The sequence below is a fragment of the Protopterus annectens genome, chromosome 6.part0 (assembly GCF_019279795.1).
Source record: "Protopterus annectens isolate FY-2018-M chromosome 6.part0, PAN1.0, whole genome shotgun sequence".
Classification (NCBI taxonomy): Eukaryota; Metazoa; Chordata; order Ceratodontiformes; family Protopteridae; genus Protopterus; species Protopterus annectens.
In genome coordinates, this window is record NC_056737.1 from 1,814,397,735 (window position 1) to 1,814,425,261 (window position 27,527).

At 42.5% G+C, this 27,527-nt stretch overlaps 1 protein-coding gene across 1 annotated transcript in view; it reads right to left on the reverse strand.

The window, feature by feature from the left end:
• Nucleotides 1-27,527, reverse strand: part of SPAG1 (sperm associated antigen 1) — a 3,545,022-nt gene that overhangs the window by 940,548 nt on the left and 2,576,947 nt on the right. The window contains exon 12 of the mRNA XM_044075164.1: nucleotides 24,507-24,659. Coding sequence (XP_043931099.1) covers nucleotides 24,507-24,659 — 153 coding nt within the window. The remainder of the gene's footprint in view (nucleotides 1-24,506; nucleotides 24,660-27,527) is intronic.

A 27,527-nucleotide genomic window follows, 5' to 3' on the forward strand; every position in this document is an offset into this window, starting at 1 on the left:
AATATCTTTAAAATACTTTAAAGGCATTTATAAAAGTCTATCATTATATATTTACACTAAAACCTAACTAAACATAGATATACGGGTTGTTAATATTGTAAATAGCGCTTATTTAAGGCGTCTGGCTCTTAACACTAGTCGAATGGAAGCTCGTTCATTAAGGCCACTGCCTTTGTCTGCTCTAAGACGAATCATCCAATTAACTTCTACTCTCTCAGTAGCGTTACGAATATTCCCTTGTCTTAATATTGTCAGGACACTATCTATAGCCATAAAAGTAAAGCTGTGTTGGTTACCATATTGGCCTACATGCTTAGCCAATGCATTGTTACTATGTCCAATCCTAAAGGCAAATAAGTGTTCTCTAATCCTAATTTTAAATGCCCTATTGGTCTTACCGACATAGAAAGCTTGGCATTCTTGGCACCTAGCTAAGTATACCAAGTTAGCTGTATTACATGTGGCATCAACTTTAAACGTGAATATCTGACCAGTATCTGAGTGCTCAAAAGTATTGTTTTGTGGAAGGACCTGGTGCAAAAGAGAGGCAGCTGATGATTGAGATGGGATGCAAACAGATCTGAGGACAACCCCAAACTGCCGTAATCCTGCTGAATAAGTTGGGGTCTAGCATCCATTCGTGAGGATCCAAAAGATTTCTGTTTAGGCTGTCTGCTAAGAGATTCTGTTTTCCTGGAATGAACTGAGCTTGAAGATGCAGGTTCAGATTTAGAGCTGTGTCCCATAAACTCATGGCTAATCTGCAAAGGGGGTATGAGTGAGAACCTCCCAGCTTGTTTATATACCACATGACTGTGGTATTGTCTGTGCAAATCAGAAGATGTCCTGGTTGCAAAAGATTCTGGAAGGCTAGAAGAGCATTTTGGACTGCCAACATTTCCTTCAAGTTAATGTGCCAGGGTAGATGCTTCTTTGTCCAATACCCCTGCTGGCAACTGTTTAGGTAATGAGCTCCCCAAGCATAATCTGAGGCGTCTGTGGTTATGATCTGAGCAGGAAGAGGTAGACGAAAGGGATTCCCTTCGTTTAAAGCACAAGCCCTGGACCACCAAAGGAACTCTTTTTGGAGGCAGGGAATCAGAGGTATCATTGTTTCCAGGCTATGGTAATGCTGAGACCAGACACTCTTTAGGTACCATTGAAGTTTTCTCATATGAAGCCTTGCATTTGGAATCAACAGGATGCAAGAAGCCATGTAGCCCAAAGCCTGCAGGAATTTCCTTGCAGTGAGCTGAGTTAAAGTAGCCAAGGTCTTGAAAATTGATGCCAGCTGTACTTGTTTTTCTGGAGTAAGGAAGGCCCTTTGTAAGCTTCTGTTTAGAAGAGCCCCCAAAAAGATAATTTGTTGAGAAGGGATCAAATGTGACTTTTTTGTGTTCACTGAAAATCCCAGTAGTAGGAGAAGACGCTGAACAAACTGCAGATGTTGAAGTAAAAGATCTTTGCTGTCTGCCTGAATAAGGCAGTCGTCCAGGTAGGGGTAAATCTGAATTCCTTGGAGTCTGCAATAAGCTACTACTGGAGCCAGACACTTGGTAAAGACTCTGGGCGCAGTAGATAAGCCAAAGGGCAGTACAGAGAATTGAAAGTGTCTCGAACCTGTCTTGAATCTGAGGTATTTTCTGCATTCCTGTCTGATGGGAATGTGTAAATAGGCTTCCTTCAAGTCCAATGTCACCATCCAAGCATCCTGGGAGAGCATGGGAAGAAGTTGTTGCAGAGTAAGCATCTTGAATTTTGGAATCTCCAGGAAGGTATTTAACACTGAGAGGTCCAGAATAGGTCTCCATGAGTTTTGTTTCCTTGGAACCAGAAATAGTCTGGAGTAAAAACCTTTTCCCATCTCTGGAAGTGGAACAGGTTCGATGGCTTTCATGACCAATAAGGCGTCCACTTGATTTAAGGCCTCTGACCATTGATGTTTTGGCAGATCCGGCCAACCCAAAGACCTTGGCAGAGTATGAAAATGGAATTTGTAGCCTCTTAAAATCACGTCTAAAACCCATTTGTCCTGGGTAATATGAGTCCAATTTTGGTAGAAAAGAGAAAGTTTTCCTCCGAGAGGGGCTTCCAGGCAAGGAGGACCTGTAGCCCAACTGAGAGAGTCATTGAGTCTGCTTCTTTTGAGATTGAGATCTGTCTTCTCCCCTTCTAGGTGAAGAAGCAGTCCATTGTCTGGACCTGTAAGAGGCCTGAGCCTGTCCTCGACCTCTGGAGCGTCTATATCTTCCCCTTTGAGGCCTGTCAGACATGGGAAAGGACCAATTTTTGGAGGGCCAATTTCTAGAAAATCTAGGAGGCTGAACTTGCAAAAAATCTTTAACAGTCTGCATAGACTTTGCTTTCTCTTCCATCTTTTTAATAACCTCCTCAGCCTTGGACCCAAATAAAACATCATGCTGAACAGGAGCATCTAACAGTTTAGCCTTAACCTGTTCAGGTAAATTCTGCTCACGAAGCCAAGCATGTCTCCTGATAACAGTACCAGAGGCTGCGGCCCTGCAAGAAGCTTCCAAAGCATCAAAACCACAATGTAAACTATGTTTGCTAACTTGTTCAGTTGCATGCAATACATCCTGTAATTCCTTGTCCGTTGCACAAGCAGGAAAGGTAGAGAGCCTTTGCTTTAGAACAGACAAAAGAAATTGCTGATACTTGAACATGTGAAACTGGCAATTTAAAGCTCTAATAGAAAGGGTAGCAGAAGTGTATACCTTTTTGCTCCACCTGTCCAAGGCACGGGAATCCTTTTCAGAGGGAATAGGATTTTTAGATGAAGTGGCCTTAGCAGCCCTAGAACCCTGAGAAATGGTTTCAGGATCAGCTGAAGGATTCTTAAATAAGAACTGATGGGAGTCAGGGACTCTGTAAAATCTATCAGGCTTAGAAGGAGCAGGCGGCAAAGAATCAGGATTTAGGTTAGCTTCAGAAAAGGCATCATCCACAATATCAAGTACAGGAGGAATAGCCAAAGGTCTGTACTGAGGGAGAAGGAGAAATTCCCTAAGTCTCTTCTTGGAAGCAGAATAATCCTGACCTTCCCAATGAAAATGCTCCCTCATCTCATGTAAAGTTTCCCCAAAAGAGAAATCTTCAGGGGGGGAAGCAGAGGGAATAGAGTCCTCTGCATCAGAATCCTCATAAGGAGGAAAAGAATAATCCTGGTCAGAGGAAGAGACAGAAGACACAGAAGCCTGATCAGAAGAATCATAAGGAATATCCTGTCTAGGCCTTTTTTCAGGAGGGGGGTGAGAACCCCTAATCATTGTAAGTAAATCTTCAGCCATCCGAAGTAATTGCTTCTGGGACTTGGGAGCTGTATCCGAGGCAGCTTGTGAAGAAACCCTTGGTTTAACAGGAGTCTTTGACTTTGCCTTTGTCTTTGTAGAAATAGTAATATTAGAAGGCCTGAAAACCCCCTCAGAAGCCGGTACCTGCACAGCGGTTCCGGACCCATCTGAAGGAGCGACGTCCGAAGGTCCTGCAGCAGATAAAATACTGGGCCTAGAAGGCTCCCCATGGGAGTCCGTGTCAGCCATTGGTTCTGAAGTGGCGGACGACAGGGGCTGCAAAAGCGCCTCACTGACGACCGCCGAACCCGAAGCTGGCTCCGGCTGCAAAATATCATGTTTGGACCTCGGAGGCCTATCCTTGTCTTTGCATTTTTTCTGAATTCCGGTTGTCAGTAAAGTATCCGACGACATCCTATAATTAAATCGTCTACCGAAATAATTCAAGGCCCAATCGTACCTACGCTTGATAGTGCGAGAATTAAACCTGGCACAGAACCGACAGCAAGAAACGTCGTGGTCAGGGCCTAAGCAAGGTAGACAGTAAGAGTGGAAATCTTTATGAGGTATTTGTTTCCCACACGATATACAATTATTAACTTTTTCTGACATCGGAGGAGCAAGAAAAATGTTTCCCCAACGGGGTACTTAGCTTGAGAAGAGAAGTAGAAAACTTCGGACCGACGACAATCAAAGCACGTTGTCTGAAAAAACGCCAACCAACGACTTGCGAGCTGCTTTCCACCGCATGGCAAGAAAGACTGGGGAAGATGGTGTCGGCTGTCAGCTTTATACCCCTGCGTTCTGACGTCAGGGTGCTTGCTGGTGCAGCCGACGCCGGACCCAGAATTTGGGATTCTGGCCGACCTCGGGCTGCCTGCAGGCAGGAACACCCTACAGTTATGACTGCAACAGTGAAACACGAAGAACATCATAGTACATCACTAGACAACTAAAATCTTTATCTGTGAAGTACATAACAGACATTAACAACTGTTACAATAAGAAGTTCCTGCTGTATAATAAATAGCAGGCTTATGAGCATCTGAGCTTGCTATAATCAAGGTAGTTAGTGGGGTGGAAAGAAAGGTGGTTGTTGGATGGGGTGGGTGATATCAGAGTGGGAGTTGCAACGGCATAGCCGGCATGGTTTTAGGTGCGCTTTTAGTAAAGTTTTGAAGTGGGTGCATGATGGTACGGAAGTAATTGTGGGTGGGAGGGAGATCCATAATTTGGCTATGGTGCAAGAGAATAGTGCTTCACCAGCAGAGTTATTGGCTTTAGTGATCTGCAAGTGATTTTTGTTGCTGGATAGTGTTCTGGTAGTGCGATAGGGTTGGAGTAGATTCTGGAGGGATGGGACATTTAGTGGATGGTTTATTAGTTTGTGAACGAGTGAGAGTTGATACCATTGAAGGAGGTGAGGGAGTTCAAGCCAGCCCAGTTCAGCAAATGAGACACAGTGGTGACTACGGTAGGATGCCCCTGTGGCGAATTTGACGATTTTGTTATAGCAGGTCTCTATTGTTTTGTCAGTAAATGTGTTTATGTACCTCTGTTCTTTGGAGCTTTTCTCCCCGGGCCTCCACTGAAAACAGATATGTATCCAGTTGGACTAACCCGGTCAACAAATGTAAAATAAAATAAATAAAATAAATATAGCTTGTTTAGATCGCACTGCCTTAGGCTGGTATATATTGGAGAGGCATAAAGTAGGGTGGAGATAAGGTAGGAATTTGCTACTGAAATCTTTTGCTGCTTTGGTGAGAAGTTGCTTATTTCTGTATAATGCTCCTAGTTTTTTGTGGACTTTTTTTATGGTCATGGATATGTGAATGTCAAATTTTAGTTTATTGTCTATTTATATTACTAGCAATTTGGTGTGTTCTGTTGGGTGTATAGTGGTGTTGTCTTTTGCTGTGATGTTAAAGTGAGAGTTGTTTTGAGTATATCTGGTGGGTTGGAAGATGAGTAGTTTAGTTTTGTTTGGGTTGAGTATTAATTGGGTATCAGATAACCAAGTTTCAACAGAGGAAAAGGCTTCCTGTGTGACTTTTTGCAGTTTGGGTAGGGACTGGGCTGAGCAGATGATGGTTGAGTCATCTGCGTAATGTAGGAGTGTGCCATGTTTGGTGGCAGAGGCTAAATTATTGGTGAAAATACAGAAGAGTAGGGGGTCCAAGGATGGATCATTGGGGAACCCCTATAGAGACAGGTAGTTGGGGAGATATGTCATTCTGCCATACAATGGATTGTTGGCAGTCAGACAGGTAACTCTGAAACCAGTTGATGACTGATTGAGAGAAGGATAGGTTATTGAGGACAGAGATGAGTTGTTTGTGTGGGACCATGCCAAATGCTTTAGATAGGTCTAGGAAAGTAGCCATTGTTTTTATGCTGAAGGACAGTGTTAGTAAAGGAGAGTAAGGCAGTGGTGGTGCTATGGTTTGGTCAGAAACCATGCTGAGTATGGAAAGGAGGTTTTTAGTAAGGAGGTAGTCTGAGACCTGAGAGTGAATGCATCTCTCTAGTATTTTGGAGAGTGGAGAGAGAATAGCTATGGGTCAGTAATTGGTTAGTTCTGTGGAGGGGCCGGTGGAGGGGAATTATATGTGAAACTTTCCACAGTGTGGGAACGTAACTTTCTGACAGTGATCGGTTAATCAAGATGGATACTGGGTAGGCCAGAGCATCAGCTGCGATTTGTAGGTATTCACTTGGGAGGTTGTCTGCTGCTAATTTGGTGGGCTTAAGTTTAGTTAAGAGCTTTTTTTTTATGTTGGAGGTAGGTACAGGAGAAAAACAGAAGGCAGTGGGGAGATTACTAGTTGAAGGTGTGGGTTGGAGGAGAGGAGCGGTTGTGTTGTTTAGCTAGTGATAGTATGGTTTGTGTGAAGTGTGTGTTGAATGAGGTAGCAATATCTTCGGAGGAGTGAAGGATGTTAGGAGGAGGGGTACTGACTTTACCTGGGTGGAGGATGGAGTTTATGGAGGACCAGAATTGTTTGGGGCTGTGTTGGGAGGAGTCTAGGGCAGACTGGTAGTATTGGAATTTGTCCTGTTTTATTAGCCTTTTGACTATATTGCGTAGTTCTAGGAATTTCTGTCTAGTTGAGGGGGTTTTGGTTTTGGTTTTGTGCCAGTGCTCCCAGGCTTTATCCCTGTTTTTCATTTCTGACTTAGTGGTTTTCTGTAGCCATGGGGAGGGTTGTGCTTTGGTTCTGGAAAGTCTTATGGGGGCATGGTAATTAAGGATGCTCAGGAAGGTAGTATTAACAAAATTCAACTGCGTCATCAAGACTGAGGTACTTTAGAGGATGCCAGTTACATTCTTTGAGGAATGAGATGAATGTGAGTGAGTTAAAGTTTAGTTTTTTACGTATTTGATGGTAGATGACAGGTTTAGCTTAGTATAGGTATTTTTTGAGTAGGAATGTTGAGGAGTAATCACTGAGGCTATCTGATAAATAGCCTGTTATATATGACTGGGGCTCTTACTGACTAGTATCCAGTCCAGGGTAGTGTGCTTGCTGGAATTTTTATTTATCCTGGTTGGTGACTGGAATAGTTGGGTGAAGCCATGAAGGTTTACATGATGGGTTGGATGGTTGCCAGAACAGGATTGCCAGTCAATATTGAAATCACCTAAAATTATAGTTTCTTAGGGGAGATGGTGGGTAGACCAGCTGAGGAGGTTTTCTAGTGGAGGGATGTTTTAGCCAGGTGGGAAGTAGCATCCAATTATGTTGATGGTTTTGTTTTGGTTTATTTTGAGGTTGGTATATATTATTTCTTCATTGCCTGTTTGTGGAGCTGATGATTTTAAGATCTGGATGTTTAGATGCTGTTTAAATATTATAGCTACACCACCTCCTTTCTTGTTTAGTCGGTCTACTCTTAGTATACTGTAACTGGTAGGGAGGATTTGCTCATTGGTAATGTGAGGTTTTAGCCAGGTTTCTGTCAGGATGACTATATCTGGGGAGTACAAGTCTATGGTGGCATGGAGTTCATGGACTTTGCTGGATATACTTCTAATATTTAGGGGCTTAGTAGAAGGAAGTCACTTGGCTTTCTATTGGCTGTGATATGGGAGAAGTGGTTTCTAGTCTGATTATGAGGATTGGGGTTGGAGATGGTAGGGCCAGGGTTGGGGTGGATGTCTCCACTTAGGGCTAGTTTTGATATGCATGAGGTTATTAGTTTTCTCAGTTTTTGAATGTGTTTGTTTATTAGGGAAACTTTATGATTGTGCTCTGTGGGTAATAGGTATGGTGGGAGGGTTACTATGCTGAGTTGTAGGGATGCTTTATGTTTGAGTAATATAGTTGGTAGAATATGCGGGGGGTCCATACGGATGGTTCTTGAGTTGGTGGGAGGGGAGCTGAGTGAGGGTGAGACATGAGTGGTGGTGTGAGTAGTAGTACAGTGGTAGTGGTTGAGTGGGGGACTGATGGAGTTTTGGTAGGATGTAAGATATACAAGGAGAGTGCATGCAGTGAGCATAGGTAAGGTATGCTTGTACACGTTAGCTGAGGAAGAGTGATAGTAGTGGGAAGATGGAGGAGGTAGTGTTGGGTTTAGTGTTGTGGTTGGCTATTGGAAAGATGGGAAGGGTTTGTGAGTGTAATAAAGGTAGGACCACTGGGGGTGGGAGGGAATAGGGGGCAGGGTAGGGAGTGAAGCGGGTAGAGACCCTGTTAGTTGCTCTTATGAGGGGGCTGGAAACAATCAGGTAACAGAGTAAACTGATAAATGAACATATGATAGTGAATGTGGAGACTCGGGTAGGTACCCTGTATTTCCACAAACTATCAGTTAGCTGTGCCCCAGTTCAGGCAGTTTTAATAAGTTCTATGGCAGAGCTGAGCATGAGGTGCTCAAAGGGTGGTTGTAGTTTTAAAAATTGTGCCTGCCACAGGTAATATTTATTAACTTTGGGACTGGCTTAAGGTAATAAACAGGGAAGGGGGAGGGGAGAACAAGGGTATGAGCAGGCAGTTCTTTTGTACTGCTGCTAATGAGCCAAAGCAAAGACAAGTTTGTGTTTAAGAAACAATCAAAATGGACCGACTGCTCTGAAACTAAGTAATTTCTTAACCATTTCTCAAGTGGAAAAACAGGATAACCTTGTATCAGGAGGCTACTGTAGTCTCAGTTTAAATTAACAAACACACATCATTTATCAGTTATGGATACTATTTGCTAACAGAAGGGAATAAGAGAGAAAATGGAAGATGAGAGTTTGTGTGTGTGTGTGTGGGGGGGGGGGGGGTTGCTGCTTACAAGCCAAAGCAGAGTGCTCTCCAGGGGAAAATGAATACTGGCTCAAACAGGTAGACACATACTCAAAGTTAACTTTAGCTGTTTGCAGACAGTTCAGACCCGGACTGTGCTTTTCTTATAAGAATGATAAAGGGTCAATGGGTCTTATAAGAATGATAAAGGGGTTAAGCTAAAAGAACAGGCTAATACAAACCACTTAACATCTTACACACATATAATTGTTATTAGTGTTTATTCAAAATATATGTGTGTGTGTGTGTGTGTGTGTGTGTGTGTGTGTGTGTGTGTGTGTGTATATATATATATATATATATATATATATATATATATATATATATATATACATATATATTATGTGTGTGTGTGTGTGTGTTTCTTTGTCAGATGATCAAGTTTTCAGAAACTTGAAATTCATAAGGAGAACACCATATGATCGAGTTTTCGAAAATTCTATCAAAACACACAAAAAAATCTACTTTTTTATGTTGTTTTATGTTTATGTAGGGGAAAACCCCCCTGCAAATTATATATACCAACTCTGAGATCGCACTACAGTGAAGAAAAGGGTAAACTTCCCAATCCTCACTGTACCACACTCTCCATTCAAAAGCTTCGAGTTTTGAAAAACTCAATTTCGAGTTTCTGAAAACTTGATCAACTGATAGGGATCCATACACACATATATACATATATATATATATATATATATATATATATATATATATATATATATATATATATATAAACACACACACACACACACATATACATACATATATATATATATATATATATATATATATATACACACACACACACACACACACACACACACACACACACACACACACACACACACACAGACAGAGAGAGGGAAGTGAGTATATGTGTGTGTGTGTGTGTCTGTGTGTGTGTGTGTGTGTATATATATATATATATATATATATATATATATATATGATATAGATATCTCTCTCTCTCTCTCTCTATATATATATATATATATGTGTGTGTGTGTGTGTGTGTGTGCATGTGTACATAAACATACATACACATTAAAAGAAAAAAGTTATGCTCATACCATAACGTTCCATATGTGTTGTCCATTTTTACTCATCCTCAACATATGGGACTCAGATCCAACTTGGCCGCCATTTCAGCTCATGGAAGCCTACAAACTCTCGAGCTCCTCTCTCCCTACAATGCCCTTGTCCCCATTCCTCTCAGATAATCCATATAGCTTGATAAAGATGAAGAGGAAGAAGAAATGAGAAACCATACAAATTGCCATGACTGGAGTTCAATAACTTATGAACATGATGTGCTGAGTGTGTCCTCCTAAACATGATTCTTCCTATAGGAGAGGGGGTAGGACAGTAAGGAGTTGAGGATGAATTAAAATGGAAAACAAAGAATGAACATTATGGTAAGAACATAATTTCTTTACCTGATGATGCCAATTTTCATTCAACCTCAACATATGGGATCCCCAGCTACCTTAGCCCTGGGTGGACCCTAAGGAAGGATGTTCCTGAGAATGGCCGAACCAAAGGCCGCTCTTCCCCTTGAAACCAGATCCAGTTTTTAGTGATTAATAAAGGTATGTGGATTTGACGAAATAGCAGCTGCAGAAATATCATCCATGAAGCTCTAGATAGGAATACAGTGGAACTTGCCACAGATCTATTAGAATGAGCCTTGACCTGTCTCTGGAGGGGAATATTCATTTTTTTTGTATATAAAGAAAATACAATCCAATATCCATCTGGCTATAGATACTTTAGTGACAGCTTCCCCCAATCTATGGTGTGCAAAGGAAATAAACAGTTGGTCTGATTTCCTTAAATCCTTTGTATGGTGTAAATAAAAATGTAACTGCCTGCGCACAGCAAGTGAATGTAACAAGTATTCTCCTTTGCTACTGCAATTTGGAAAGAATACAGGAAGGTTAATGGTCTGGTTAATACTGGACTCTGACACCACCTTCTGTAAAAATGTCACTGGTACACAAGTTAACCCTATCCTTATGAAAAACTAAATAAGGAGGTTTCAAGGATAGAGCTTGAAATTCTGATATTCATCTAGCTGAACTTATAGCAACCAGAAAAGCTGTTTTCCAGGACAGAAATTTTAAATCACATTAGGCTGCAGGTTAAAAAGGAGCCCGAGTCACAGCTTGCAGTACTAAACTTAGATCTCATAGGGGAATAGGGTCTTTACAACTGGGTATAAGCAAGAGAGTACCCTTCAAAATACTTTACAAATTTTTGAGGAAGCCAAAGAAGAATTCTAGAATCCCACTTGGAAATGGGACAGAAGGTCTGGATTCAGATCCAGAATCCAAGGTGGAGACAAAAGAAGAGGCCAAAGAAAGGGAAAACACATTTGTTGAGGCCAGTAAGGTGCAAAAAGGATGACTCTGCTCTTCAATCTGGCTGCTTTCTATAGAAATTTGAGGATCGAGAGAGTTGGGGGATAGGCACATAACAGACCAAGGGGCCAATTGGAGAATAGCATCCCTCGGTGACTCCCCGATCAGGGGGGAACTAGGGCAAAGAAGCTGCTGTACTTGCTGTTTAAGGGAGATTCAAAGAGATTGTAGTAAGGCTGACCCCATTGATGGAAAATCATTTTGTCCACTTTGTGGTTGAGGGACCAATCATTAGGTAACAGGATGGACCTGCTAAGTTTGTCTGCTATCACACTGGACTTCTCCAGAATATGTGCTGCCACCAGAAAGCGATTGGAGGCTACTGCCCACTACCACTCTCTGAGAACTTCTCGACACAGGGGGTAAGATCCGGGTTCTTCTTTGTTTGTTGATATACCAAACTACTGACATATTGTTTGTTTGAATTGCAACTGTCCCGAGAAGGGGAGTGTCTTGGAGTGCTTGCAATGCAAGAAGCACCGCTCTCATCTCTAGAAGACTGATATGCAGATTGGCTTTTTCGGGGGACCAAGTGTCTTGAACTGTCTTCCCCAGATAATGGCCCTCCCACCCAATCTGAGAAGCATCTGTGGTCACTATGGCCTTGGGCTGATGAAATATGAACAGTTGACCTTGTGGGGCTGGCAAGATTGCATCCACCATGAGAGGTAACTCTTGCATATTTGTGTCACTTTTATCTTTGTGGACACAGGGTAACTGAAAAAAGACCACTGTAGTTGTAGCATCCATTGTAAAAGGCTCATGTGATATTTTGCCAGTGGCACTGGGTTATGGCTGCAGCCATAGAACCTACAGCCTGCAGAACTTTCCTGGCTGAAATCTTCATACTGCAGATGAGTCTTTTAACTTGGTTTCTGATAGTCTGTACTCATGATAATGTAAAGGATGCAACCAAGGACTGTGTGTTGAAGATTGTGCCTATGAATTTTAGCTTCTTGGTGGGTTACAAGCATGATTTGTTGTGATTTACAATGATTCCAAGAATTAAGCAATTTCTTAGTACCTGGTCCCTTGCTTGTATCAACTAATGCCCGGTTGGGGCAGTGATGAGCCAGTTGTCTAAATATGGGAACAACCAGATTCCCTGCAGCCTTGGACGTGCTGCTACCACTGCTATGCACTTGGTAAACACCCTGAGGGCTGTGGTGAGACCAAAGGGCAGCGCTCTGAACGGACAGTGACTAGTACCCACTCAGAAGTGCAAGAACCTCCTGGGCTATCTGTTCACCTTTATGTAATAGTACCTGTCCTGGAGGTCTACAGAGCACATCCAGTCGTCCTTTCTCTGAAAGGGTAGAATGGACTGTACTGTGGCCATCCAGAACTTAGTGTGTGTGTGACAGACTTGTTTAATGCACTGAGATTCAAAATTGGTCTCCAGTCTCTTGTTTTCTTTGGAACCAAAAAGAACATCGAGTAAGTTCCGGATCCTATTTGGTCTGGTGGGACCTTTTGGATGATTCTTTCTGCGAGCAACTGCTGAATTTGTTGAGTTGCCACCTCCCTCTGACTGGGTGGAACATCAGGGAGCTTTGTTATCGGTGGGGGTAGAAAGAAAAAGGGTATGGCAATCCTCTAGTAATAATCTTCTGCACCCAAGTGTAGTATGTTATGTTTACCCAGGCCATTTGGGGCAGCAAAAGTCGACCCCCGACTGCCTCCAGAGGAAGACAATCAGCCTCCTTTCAGCAGCGCTGATAGGTCCTGTCAAAGAAAGTATCTCTGGACCCTGTATTCTGTGGGCCTTCCCTGCCATGAGGGCATCTTCTACCATTATCATTTTTCTCCCTCTGCCTCTCTGAGAACAACTTCTACACGTGTCTTGTAATGGACCTTGAGATTTTATGAACCAGATTTTTATGACCTCCCCACTGATTCCTTGAAAAGGTTCGGGGGGTGTTGAAAAATATACTCCAATGGCAAACAAGGTCTTTCTGTATTTTTCACACTTGGAAAGTATTTCTTTCACAGTGGGTCTGAAAAGCAAAGATCTGTCAAACAGAGCATTGATGAAAGAAGATTTGAAAGGCTCCGCAAAATCACACAGACACATCCAGGCATGCCTCCTGATGGATATGCCTGAACCTGACGCTTGTGAGGCGTCTTCTGTTGAGTTGAAGATGAGCCTCATGGATGAGTTCACAATAAATTGTAAGGTAGTCAACTGAAGGGCCACAGATGCTTGGGCTCCTTCAGTAGTGGTTCTTGTTAATGAGTTGGAAAATTTGTTGAGTAGATCCCTTTGCAACTCATGAAGTGGGCTAGATAATTAAGTGAACGTATGACAAAAGTCACTGAAGCAAAAACTCTTCTCCCAAACCTGTCCATTGCCGTAAACTCCCTATTAGGGGGGTGTTTGGGGGGGGGGGGGTGGACAGACTAACTTAACTCAGTGAATTCCTTTTTGAGGCCAATGCCACAACCATGGCATCAACCAGTATGCCTTTACTCCAATACTCCCTTTCTACTGGAGGTGCCATAATTCTATCTGGTCTCTTAAGGATGGGTTTGGTCGAGTCAGATCCCTTCCAAACCTTTAGAGAAATTAAATTCACCAAATCTTCGGCTGGCAGGGCTAGCCAGGAAGTAGACGGGCTAGTCCTAAAAGCTTCCAGATATACTGACTCTTTAGAAGATGGGCTGTGGACACACCAGCCACCCTTTTGTTTTAGGAGTTCAAGGATATCTCCAAAGGAGATGTCATCGGCTGGTGATTTGGGAGACCCATCTCCTTCATCAAAGTGGGTATCCTTGGTAAGAGACTCTTGGGGTGAGTCCAGGTGTTTCCACTTAAACTGTCTCTTTCTAGGTACATCCTCTGTGGGATGGTCCTAGGAAGTCTCGGAAGAGATAAGATTCACAGACTGGATAAACTGGAAGCTCTGGACCGACAGTCCCAGTGGTGTAGAGTGTGGAGGATCATATGACAGTCAGTTGGGTGCTCAAGGGTACAGCACAGATGGAAGGACCCACCAGATCTGCAGGTAGAGAGAAGACCCTCTTCACCACCTCAAAGGATGACCTCCCTGGGGAGGACGAGACCAAAGAAGCAAAGAGAGGGAGCCCCCGGTCCGCCAGAACTTCTCTCCCCACAGGCTATCCACCCAAAGAGGAAGATGGAGCCAAACTATCAAATCCCAAAGCTCTGACAGGGAGAGAGGTTTCTGAAAACCAGAGAGTCGACTGAACCCTTCCTGATCCAACATGGAAGCCTCTACTCTCAGAGCCGTCCAGATCCAAAAGAGTCAGAGCCAACAAACTCAGAGTCACTATCAGATCCGAAGAGACCATCTTCTTCAGATCCAACATACATGGGCCTGGAGCACTCGGTTCCAATAACTCTGATCCCACATGCTGAGTCAGAGGAGGCAGAGACGGTGTTGGAAGTCCCTGATCCAATGGGGTAGGAACTATAAGGGCACCCTTCTGAAGTTGTTCCATGACCAGTTCCCACACCATCCTTGCCACATCTGCCTTAGTCAGACTTTTAGAAGAGCAGGAGGACACAATACACAATGGCCTACAGTGCCTCTCCAGAAAGGGAGAGGGCACCCTAGATGGTACTGGATCCAATGACGGCCAGTAGACAGTCCAAGGAAGGAGTTTCGGATCAGAGGACTTTGGATCAGGAATCATCTTCATTTTAGGATCCAGTGATACCATTTTCATTGGATCCAAACATTTATGCGGCATCTGTGAAGTCAGATCAGACCTAGGCACTTTCTTCTTGGGTACCGAAGAGGATGGAGTATCAGCTGATCTGGACCTGTTTGTATGGTCTCTCGGCTTTAAGGAAGTTGACGGTTGGACCCCAGAGATGGCTTGGGAGAAGGTGGAGAAAAACATCCCTTTCAAAATTAACTTATTTTTCCTTTATGTAAGTGCCCTAGGATTGAAGGCCTCACAGATGTCACACTGCCTAGTTAAATGTTGAGGCCCTAAGCAGTAGACACACATGGAATGCCTGTACGAAAAAGGCACCTTGTGTTTGCATTTAGTACACTTTTTAAATCCTTTTCTGACATTTTCCTGTGGAGAAAAACCTGTGAACAAGGAAGTAACTGACAGTTATAAGCAGCATTGTCACTTGAGGACTTGCGAACACACACACACACACACACACACACACACACACACACACACACACACACACACACACACACTAGAGATACAAAGATAACTACAAGGGCAGGGAAGAAAGGATATTTAGATAAATTTGTCAGTTCAGATTAGATAGTATATAATATGGTAGGGAGAAAAAACGTACCACAGAAAAATGGTACCTAGAAACGGGAAAAGAGAAATTGGAGCTATAGGTAGAAATACACAGAAAAGACACGCTAAATAGAAAATAGGTAGAAATACACAGAAAAGGCACGCTAAATAGAAAAATAAAGATTTTTTCAAAAGACTTGTCTCACTGAAAACGACGAAACTCGAGAGCAGTCAGCAACCACGTCTGGACGTGAAGAGCTATCTGAGGGGAATGGGGACAAGGACATTGTGGGTAGGGAGGAGCTTGAAAGTTTGTAGGCTTCCATGAACTGAAATGGTGGCCGAGTCAGATAAGAGGGTTGGATCAGAGTCCCAATATGCTGAAGATGAATGAAAATGGAAAACAGAGAGAATTTTTCAACTGCTTCTTCAGCCAAATGTTAGCTGATCATATATCAATCAGGATGCAACATATAAAAATAACAAATAAAGTTAATGATTTACAGTTTCAAGTTATAATCCAAATGACATTACAAAGATATCATATAATAAATAGGGTAATTTCAGCAGTGCATTATGGAATAAGGGGTGGGGTCTCAAGCTACTGGAGAACTTTGAGCTTGCTAGTCGGCCGTGTCGGAGCCGAGGATTGGCTCCAAACCCATCAGTGATGAATGAACGGCGAGATTGAACAACTTCACATTAAATAATCCACTGTAACTTTTCACTCAGATTTGGAATGAGATAACTTTGAATGTTTACATTATGATCTTTATGAGAGGGGTTGATGACAAGTCTTCTTTTGACATATGTTTAGGGAGTGGGATAATTCATCTGAAAAAAAAAGTAGAAAACATTCCGCTTGCTGTTATTCCTTAAGAATTCCATTTTTTCCATTGCTTCAAACGTTCCAGGGTAAAAGGATCAAAGAGAAAGCTTCCCGTAACTGAGCACCAAAGATATGATCTTTAATATCCTCAGTTAAATTCTCAGGTGTCATCCAAACATGTCTATGTACTACTGTACCAGCCACAGCAGCACTGGTAGTCACATCTGCTACAACTTATTTCTTCTTTTGTGCCACAAAAGCAGTCAACACTCCTGATTTTTAGAAAGCAACCCCATTTTCTATTTTATAAGATTCAACTCAAAACAGAATTCTTGGCTATGATATAAACATATTACATTCTGAATGCTAAGGTACCAGAGAACCCCAGAGGTTCAAATCCTCTTACAGTACCTGCCCAACAACTTATCCTCCTGAGTAAAATGCAAAGTGTCAAAGGAATGGAAGGTGTAACTGGTGTCTCTGAAGTTGCAGGATCTGTTTTCAGGCTCTTATAAAGGTAAGAATTATCAGTGTCAACTTATGCAGTAAATCAGATGACCTATGACACAATGGCAGTGAATCAAAAGTCTTGATTCTTTTTTTATAAATCTTGGAATATTTTAAAAAGAGAGAAACTCTCCTTGTATACTCAGAGACCTAAAGTTTTTGAAATGGTTGCCTCTTAGGAAACAAAGTCTCAGAATCAAAGCAATTAGAATTTTTTCCTGTAGTGTTTATGGTCTCAATTAGCAGGGAAGAAAGTGATAAAGATCTGGAAGATTTTACTTATCAGTATTTTAAAAGGAGGGGATGCACTACCATCTTGGAAGAAAGCTTAATTAATCTAAGGTTCATAGGTTTGTACTAGGCTATCTGCCCTAGGGCATTTATAAGCCTAGCCAGAGTGTATGTGGCTTACACCACCCCTTAGGATGAGAATACTACGCCCTTTTAGGGTTTAGTTTACTATGCCTCTGTCTAGTAGTGACACAGAGATGACCCCCGGGGTAAACCTACGATCTCCCATCCACTCTTCGAGATTTCTCTTGAATAGAGTCAGTGAGGGGCTCTGCCTAACATGGACTGGGATTCTGTTCCAGAGTATAGGGAGCCTCTGGGTTATGAATCTGTCCCTCCAGCACGTTCTATTTATTTCTGTGTTGAGGTTTAAGTCACTTGTTCTCATGGCTCTGATGGATTTGGATTTTCTGAGGTGGGGCATGTCCATTAACTCAGGATTGGACATGGCCTTGTACGTCAGGCACAGATCACCTCTGAGTAGTCGGTATGCGACTGAATAGAGCTGGAGTTTTTTCAGTCGGGCAGCATATGACATATGTTTAAGACCCTTTATCCTCTTGGTGAGGAACTTTTGGGGTCTTTTTAACTGCTGCAGGTGTCGGGTGAGATACATCCCAAATGGGGCATTGTACTCAATCATTGGCCTGATAAGAGAAGAGTACAGGGCACAATGACCTCTCTTGATCTAGATGTGAAACCCTTCATGATAAGGTGGGCAATATAGAAGGTCTTCCTAACCACTTTGGCAATGTGAGTGTCAAATGAGAGGTTACTGTCAACCTGGGTCCCTAGGTCCCTGATTACCTCTTCCGTACTTAATGGATTACCTCCTATGTGGTAATTTGTCGGTACCTTGTTTTTCCCAAAGGGTATGACTATACATTTTTTGGCGTTCAGCTTAAGGCCATGGCTCTGGCACCAATTATCCATTTCTATGAGGCCTCTCTGAAGGATGTTTGTGTCCGCTGGACTATCAATTATGGCGCCCAGTTTGCAGTCATCTGCGAACTTTGTCAGCCACAATCCTCCTCGGTTTGCCTGTACCTCGGAAAAATAAATGCCGAACAGGAGGGGTCCCAGGACTGAGCCCTGTGGGACACCGCTTGTGACTGGCTTAGAGTCTGACATAGCTCCAGCAACTCTGACCTTGTGGGTTCTGTCCTTGAGCCAGTTTGCAACCCATCTTGTGACATATGGGTTTACATTTAAGCTGGTGAGTTTGTCTATGATGCCCGAGTGGGGTATTGTGTCAAAGGCTTTTGCAAGGTCAAGGTAGGCTGTGTGAACTGCCTTACCCTCATCAATGGCCTTAGTGACTGTTTCAAAAAAGTCGACCAAGTTCAAAAGGCAGGATCTGCCCTTGACAAAGCCAAATTGGGTAGGATCCAATGTCTGTAGGTCCCCGATGTCTTTGTTTATGAGTTCCATAATGATCCTCTCCATAGCTTTGCAGACCAGGCTCGTCAAGCTTATGGGGCGGTAATTTCCAGGGTCCGTAGAAGCACCGCCTTTGTGAAGTGGGACCACTGTTGCCGTATGCCACTCTTTGGGTACGTATCCTGTGGTAAGGCTAAGATTAAACAGCAGCCTTATGTGTGGGTTTAGTTCCTCTTGGAGTTCATGTAGCACACAGCCGGGACACCATCCGTCCCATTGATGCTGTGTTTTTAGCTTTAGAGAGGCGGCTCTCACCTGGGCATCTGAGATGTTAGGGAGGCTACACTCTGCTGGGATAGTTATTTCACCTTTTGGGGGGGAGGGGGAGGAGAAATTTGCACTGAACCTGTCTGCCAGAATGTTGGCGATGTCAGTGGGTTCAGTGTATTTTGTGTCATTTTGGACTAACTCTGAGCATATCTGAGAGTTTCCACCCAGGTTTCTAACATAGCTAAAGAAGGCCTTGTGATTGTCTTTTGTGTCTTTTGCGATTTTTCTCTCAAAGTTGGCCTTGGATGATTTTATGAGTGATCGTAGTTTTTTGCTAGTACTGATCAGAGATGCCTTCCCTTTAAGGGATTTTGCTCTGTCATGTAGTAGCTTCCTCCTCCTGTTGTAAAGTTTGTTTATGGCTGGGGTCCACCAGAACGGGCGCCTGCCTTTGGGGGAATGGGTCTTGGTTTTATTTGGGATTGCATGATCCATGCATTCTTGAAGGTGCCCATAGAAGGCATTTGCAAAGGATTCAGCAGTGTGGATTGTGGTTTCCACTGGCCCAGGGGCCTTGAAAAATACCACTTCAGTCTTAAGAAGTGTGAAGTTTGCTTTCGAGAAGTTCTTCACTGTGGTCTTTTGTGCAGGGGGTGGGGGCGGGATGTGGATTTCCAGTGAGATTAATTTATGGTCTGATCTTACCAAAGAGGGATGTACTTCCGGTGTGGAGCATTTTGTCCCCATGTTTGTGATGATCAGGTCTAGTATATTGTCTCCTCTTGTGGGAATGGTAACTAGTTGTTCCATTGCATTTGAGTTTATGAATTCTAAGAACCTTTGGGCTAGAGTGTTGGGGCTTGAGTAATGTTCCCAGTCTATGTTTGGGTAGTTGAAGTCTCCCAAAATGATGGTATTTGGAGAGACATTCATACTCTCCAGTGTCTTCAGGAAGGCTGTGTGGGGTTCCTGAGTTTGAGAGGGTGGTCTGTAGCATGCTACAAACTGTAAGGCAGTTTTGCCTATGGTTAGTTGCACCTGGATAGACTCCAATGCTTCGTGCGTTGCCACTAACCTGGAGGTGTGGGTATCTTTGATGAAAATGGATACTCCCCCTCCTTTTGTGGTTCGGTCCAAGTTTTGGGGCCGGAAAGCATGATATGAGGTAAAACCTGATAGTGTTGGGGTGCTGTCAGGAGCCTTGAACCAGGTTTCAGTCACTGAACAGACATCGATGTTCTCCATACTGAGGAGGGCTTCGAGGGCGTGCATCTTGAGGTTTAGACTTCTGGCATTGAGAAGCATTACCCTTAGTTTTTTTCCACTTGTGTTTTCTAGGGAGGTAGTTTTGTCATTTGAACCTTGCCTAAAAAAGGCACTATGGGGGTGGCAAGAGCCTTGGCCAATATCCAGAAGCCCAGGGGTGACAGGTGCAAACCATCCCTTGCGAAGCAGCATGGCTTGTCAAGCATGTCATCCCAAGTAGACAGACACTGGATCCCCTTAGAATGACACCAGTAATTAAGCCAATTGTTAAAACTGATCATTTTGTCTTTGTACTGTGGCATCATTCTTGGTGAGGGGAAGATGCTGCTCAGGGTCAGGGTCATACCGGCCTGGGCTATATAATCAGAGAGCTCCTCTATGTCTCTTTTCATGTAGTCCAGGGAGGTACGTCTCAGGTCGTTCACACCGGCATGTACAATGACTGAGTCATATTTGTACTTGCTGTGGAGTGACCTGAGTGCTTGTGTTATGTGGCGGACTCTAGCTCCCGACAGGCAGCTTACTGTGAACCTCTCCTTGTTCAGTCTAGTGAGCGGGACGTCAGTGTGCCTGACTATGGAGTCACCTATTACAAGTGTGTCTGGCATGTTGTTTGGCCTTAAGGGCTGTGACTGTTTAGCACACTGACTTTGTGAATTATGTGTTGCATGTGTTATGTCTTGAGGTGGTGGTTGCTTGGGTGTCTGCTTTGGAGGCCTCTGTTGTTTTGGTAGATTTTTAATCAGCGCCTCCAAGTATGTTTTTGTGTTTGGTTTGCAGTTGTGATAGTTCTATGTGAGACTGGGTTTGTGGTGTGCGTGGTTACCTTCTCCTCCTGACTGGTCTTGCCAGTACTGAATTGAGAGAGCTCAGCCTCCAGTTTGGCTATATAGTTGCATCTCTCGCATATATTTGTATTTGTTGGGAGGAGGAGGGGGTTAATTAGAAGAATATATGAAGGATCACAGGCAAGACTTAAAGTGGGAGGGTTCCTCTCAGATGAGCTGTGTTTGACTACAGGAACCAGGCAGGGGTGTCCCTTTTCCCCTTTATTTGCTTTATATTTAGAGCCACTGGAAAAGAAAATAAGGAATTCAGAAATACAAGGATATATCTAAGGTAATCAAGAAAAGTTGGCTTTATTTGCAATTATTTTGCACCTGATACATCCAGAAAAAGACATCTCAGTGTTGTGGAACATTCTGAGACAGTTTCAAATCTTTTCAGGATATAAAATTAATGAAGCTAAAGCAAAGGTTAGAACTGTAAATTATGTACCCACACACAAATTGATTCAGCAATGGTGAATATTTATGTGAACATAATAAGATGAACTATATAGGAGTAGGAATTAAAAAGGCTTCTGTTATGACAACTATGGATATGTGGGAAGAGACTATGGACAATAATGAATTGAAGGAATTTATTTGAGAGGAAAAGATAGCAAGAGTTGAGTGGGATACTTTGATCCTTCCAACTGAACAAGGTGGTTTAGGTTTACCTGATTTGAAGGGATATTTTACAGCTACATAGTTAAGGTTCATATACTTAACATAAGTAGAAGGTTATAATTCAAAGTGGAAAGGGATGAAGATGAAGCAAGAGAGAACTTAAAGAAATATATATATATATATATATATATATATATATATATATATATATATATATATATAGAGAGAGAGAGAGAGAGAGAGGAATTTTGTATGCAGATCCTTAAGGATAATAAAACCATACATAATATTACATTTATAAAGTAGCAAAGTACTCTAAGAGATAAGCCAATATGAGAATGGAGAAAGAAGATTTTGCCAATAGGGATGTCTGCAAGTAGGGGTACAGAAAATAGCCAAGAGGGGGCTGCAATTTACTGGGAAAACCTGGAAAAGGAACCAAAATATTGGGAGGAAATAACTCAAGCAGGAAAGCTATCAGAGTGGGATGAGGCCAAGAAGACATTCAGGTTGCAACCTAGAGACAGCCTTCCCTACCAGGGCTTGATCTCAGAGCACAGGCAAAGAAAAAGGGATAGAGGAATTTTCAGTGAAAGACCTGCTCTGGTAGAGTTTTTTGCTGACACTAGAACAGGTGCAGCTGTTAAAAAAAGGATAATTAGTAGGGCATATAAAATATTGCATGATAACTATAAGAATCAATCAGAGGAGGTAAGAAAAGACTGGGAAGACAGAATGGAAAAGCAATTTACAAGGAAACAATGGAAAGACATATGTATGGCTCCCAAGTATGCAACTAAGTCCAGAAGGTTTAGGATCTTTGGAACTGTTTGCATAGGTACTGGCATACCCCAAACAGACTTCAAAGAAATTTTCCTCGGTTAGATTGCAAATGTTACAGGTATGATGAAAAAGAAAAAAGTAAGTGGGAACATATGATTTAGAAGTGTAATGACTTGGCAGATTTTAAAAGTTCCCTACAGAGTACTCTTATCAGAAATACTGGGTAAGTAAATGGCTCTAAGTAAGCAAATTATTCTTTTGAGCTGGGATACAGGATCTAAATTGCCTATACATAGTAAGGCCTTATTAAGTTTAATTCTGTTGGCTACCAAAAAGGTAATTACTAGAAAATGGAAATCAATGTCTACACCAGCTGCACTTGAGGTACTGAATATTATAGAAGAGAAAAAAATGGAAAAGGGATCTTTAGAAAAAGGAAGGAGGACCAAATTACATAGAACTAAATGGAAACTGTGGGAACAACACATGCATAATCAGGCTCAAGAGGAGGAGTTAGGTTTAAGGGAAGCCAGGAATTCACTAATTTTTTTGTAATGTTGGATTTGTGATAGTAGCAAAGAAAATACACGTGAAGTATATTGTATTAATATTGAACTATGTTAAAATGGTTTGTCTCCCTGTCTGTTAATATATGTTTGCCTGTATCTTAAGTGATAACTTAATAAAGGCATCCCACAATTTCCATAAAAACTGCTTGCCATTGTACCTTTAAATTTTGCTTTCCCTCAGAAAGGAATACTCAAAATTCTCAGGAATAACTGCCTGCACCTGCAGACAGTTTGTCTCCATGGAAAAGTACTCAGCAATGAGTCATTGTAAATTTCACTCAGAAAAGAATACACAACTGGCCTCAGTTGCAGACATCTCAACTCCACTGAACATTTGCCAGTGGAAAACAGACAAGCTAGTATATTTGCAGTTGTTAGAGACTTAGTATTTTCATGGCTTTTATCATTTTGTCTAACTTTTAAAGCCTACATGCTTACAAAAACACCTGCTTACAGCTTAATCCAAAGGTAGTAATGTAGACATTCATCCTTGTAAAATTAAAAAAAGAAAACATCCTAATTCTACATATAATTAGTTCACCTTTACATCCCACCCCAGCAAACCAGGTACTGCCAATTCTTCTAGTCAACTCCTGTGCTTTTTTGTCTCTCAAGCATTTTCCTTTGGAACACTGGAAAAGGTTTAACTAGCAAAGTCTCTCCATGAACCTTACTTTCAGAAGAATGAGAAGCACAGTCCCCTTCTGCTTGCTAACTCACTTTTGTTGGATAAACTTTATTTCCTCTTCAGTCTGCACTAGTACCTACAGAGAAGGAAGCTCCTATTTGTAGAGATTCTTGCTTGGAGATGACACAAGTAAGCGGGGATATGTCCCAAATCTTATGATTTACCTTACAGCTATAGTCAAATATTCCCACAAAAGACTGCCAGGTGTCCATTTGATCCCCTGCTAGCTGGGGAGCAGCTGGCAGCACATGAATCCCAAAGGACCATTATGAGGTCTGACTTACATAAAGTATGGCATGACCATTGTCGAGCCACTTGCTCCTTTGCTTTTCCTCTGTGTTCAGCAACAGACCTGAGATCAGATGTAAGGAATTTCTGGTGATCCTTTGTACTGTAGTGGCACTCTCAACCTTCGCACTGAGTGAAGTCAGGAAGACTTCTAGTACTCTCTGCGTTATTTCTTGGTGGCTGAGCTGAAATGCTAGGACTAACGGGACTGCTTCACTCTGTGCTCCTTATTCAGACATTGGAGAAAATAATGGCATGAATCCAAGTTCATAATGTGGGGGCTGTAGCAACACTTTAAAAGACAACTTCTTAAGCATCAAGCAAGAAAGTTTTTCCACAACAAATGTAAGGATCAAGATCTGAGTATGTGAGTGGTAGAGAAAACTGAGCTGGGGTCAGCCTAGACATGCTCTCACAGCCCAGAGCATGGACGTGTGGCTGAGGCGGGGTGAAGGGGATTCCACCCTGGAGCACAGTATTAAGAGGCATGGTTGGAAGATGCCCATCAGTCAGTACTGCAGTTCCGAAATTCATTTCTGTGCCAGCAATTTTTTTTTTTGTGGTCAGGTTTGCTATAAAACTGAAGCAAAGATGAAAGAAAAAAAACTTAGCTAAGCTGAGGACAGCAAAAGAACACCACCTACCAGTTTTTCACTAGGACAGGCCCTTAAAGCAAGAAGGAACCAAATTTCTCCATTTACAGCATCCAAAGCACAAATGTAATTCAAAATTTTCATTATGCTAGGCTATTCCCTTACAACCCAGTGTAACAGGAATAACAGTACATTTTTTGTGTCTCTTATTTCTTTTCTTATGATTAACATTACTGTATGCCCCAAATCAAAGATTATAATGGAGTAGAACAGAATCTAAAGTACAAATTACATTTGATCAGTTAAAGAAAATGCTGAACTATATACCTGTTAACACCGTCACTTGCTGACTGGATACCACTGTCTATCTGAAGTGCAGTTTTGAAATCAACGTATCCTTGTCTGTATCGTTCAGTGGTTTCATATGCGATAGCTCGTCGTAACAAGGGCTTCAGTGAAAATGGCTGAAGTTCAAGTGCTCTAGAAAATCAAATTACTTTTCAGTTAAAAAGGCTTACTATTACTGATTCATACTAATAACTACTTTTACATAAACCAGTGGTGTACTCTAAATACTAATTAGTAATAATACAAAATAAAACAGAAATGTGCCATCAGACTTGCACTGCTATTTTTTCTGTTGGTTCCTGAACCATTATTTCCTTTTTCATTCTTTTCTCGGTGCTAAATTAAGATGGACAGTAGAACACATTTCAGTTGAACTCCCAGTTCCATCTGAATTCTCATGAGTTTCAACACATGCTAACAACTTGCCATTCCAGATCCTTTTTTATCCCAGACTTTCAATACCAGTCCTATTATTCCACTTCATGAAGTATGAGTTTGAAATGTCATTATGTACTTCTACCAGAAAGGGTGACTTTGCAGTCACTATGTAAAATTAAGTTATGTAATCACCATAACTTGGTATATGTGTTATCTGTAGTCACCATTCATCAAGTCTCGGTTTAGGATCCGACATCGGATCCAAGACAGCATACTTTAGACAAAAGCTTAGCTCAAGCTCCTCCCCTTTCATGATGCTCTGCTGCCCTCTAACCCTTCAGATCGAGTTTGCGCTAGTGAAAGAAGACAGACAGAAGGAGCTTGCTATCAACAAATGTCCACCAAAATCCTGCTAATCCTTCAGGAAGGGGGCTGGAGGTTGAGACCATGATGAATGGTGACTAAAGATAACACAGGTACCAAGTTATGGTGAGTACATAACTATTAATCTTTTGTTATCCTAGTTACCATTCATCATGTCTGGGTCACAGTCCTCAGCTACCAAAAACCTTAGGTGGTCTGAAGGAAGGACATACCGGAGAACTGTGGAGCCAAAGGAAGCCCTTCCTCTAGAAATCAGGTCAAGTCTGTAATGGGAAATAAAAGTATAAGGAGAAGACCAAGTTGCTGCTGCACAAATGTCATCCAAAGATTGTCGGGCTACGAATGTGGCTGAAGTGGCTACCACCCTGGTGGAATGAGCCCTAACTGGTCCAGGCAAAGGAGAACCACATGAGGAGTAAATGGAGGAAATGCACTAAGAAATCCAATGGGAAACAGTAATCTTTGACACCACTTGGCCCTACCTGCTAGGTGAAAAGGCCACAAATAATTGGTCTGAGAGCCGAAAGGATTTAGTTCTATGTAAATAGAAACGGAGCTGACAATGAACATCTAACGTATGTAAAATGTGCTCTTCTTTATTAGTATAGTTAGGGAAGAACACCAGAAGTTGGACTGACTGATTGAGATTCGCCTCAGTGACCACACCTTGGGCATAAAAGAGGGATTGGGTTTCAAAGCCACTCTATCTTTATGAAATATTAAGTAAGGAGGTTTAATTGTAACAGCCTGCAACTCTGATACTCTCTTAGCTGAGGTAATAGCCACTGAAAAAGTAGTTTTCCAAGAAAGAAATTTAACACTGCAGAATATAGCAGGCTCAAAGGCGGACTTATTTAAAAACTGCAGCACAAAAGAAAGATCCCATGGAGGAGGAGGGTCCTAACAAAAACACACCTTTCAAAAAGGCTTTCAGAGCTGAGAAGAAAAGGTAGGATTGCTGTTGAGATGAAAATTGGAAATTGCTGCCAACTGAACTTTGATCGTGGAGAAACTAGCACCCAACTTAAAAAGAGAGGCCAAGTAAAGCAGAATATCAGGAATAGGAACCGAAAATGGATCAAGATTCCTATCTCACACCCAGATAGAGAATCCCTTCCACTTACTTCTGTAAACTCTTTTCGTGGAAGACTTCTGGGAAGCAAGGATAATATCCCTTACAGGCGATGCTAGCCTGGACTTAGCCAAAATCACTGAATTGGTCAAACCCCGCAATCAAACGGAGGGTCTGCAGATTCAGGAATGGTCGCAGCGCCGGATGGGAGATTAGATCCGGAATTGGTTTGAGTACCCAAGGTGGCTGCTTCAGATGAGACTGTAAGAGGAGGAACCACACCTGCCAATGCCAGAAGGGGGCAATGAGGATCAACTGCATCCGGAGGCATCTGTCTTTCTGAAGAACTCTGTGAATTAAGGGCAATGGTGGGAATGCGTAAAGGAGACACAGAGGCCAATCATGAATCAGTGCATCCCTGGGGTGGGGACTCCCCCTCTGGGGGGATCAAGGCAAAGTAACTGCTGCATTTGTGATTGAGAGAAGATGCAAACAGATTGCAGCTTTGTTGGCCCCACCGATGGAAGATCTGCTTCACCACTAAAGGATTCAGGGACCACTCGTGTGGGGTCAGAATAGCCTTACGTGGCTTGTTATCCAGCATGTTGGACACGTTAGGAAGGTGCTTTGCAAGAAGAAAGCACCCCGAGGACATCACCCATTCTTAAACTCTCACGGCCTTGTGACACAGCAGATAAGAACGTGTGCCCCTTGCTTGTTTATGTACCATACAACAACCATGTTGTCTGAATGAACTGCTATCGTTCTGAAAGGGAGGTAGTCCTGGAAGGCTTACAAAGACAGAAGGACTGCTCTCATCTCCAGAACGTTTATGTGCAGTTTGGTCTCTGCATGAGACCATGTGCCTTGGACAGTCTTTCCCTGAAAATGTGCCCCCCCCCCCACCCTAGGAGGGAAGCATCCGTGGTCACTGTGGCTGTAGGACTGGGAAGAGAGAAAGTACAGTTTTGTACCTACCATAAATGTAGATGTTCGAGTGCTCATACAGCTGCAGTCATTACAGATGGGTTATCCTGCCGTCAGGGGGGTCCCCGGTCGGCCGAATTCCAAAGTCTAGGTCCAGCATCGGTTGTCGTTGCTTCTTCCCTGCCGTCAGTGCGGCAGGGGTATAAAAGAGGCAGCCGATGCCATCTTCTTCAGTTTTT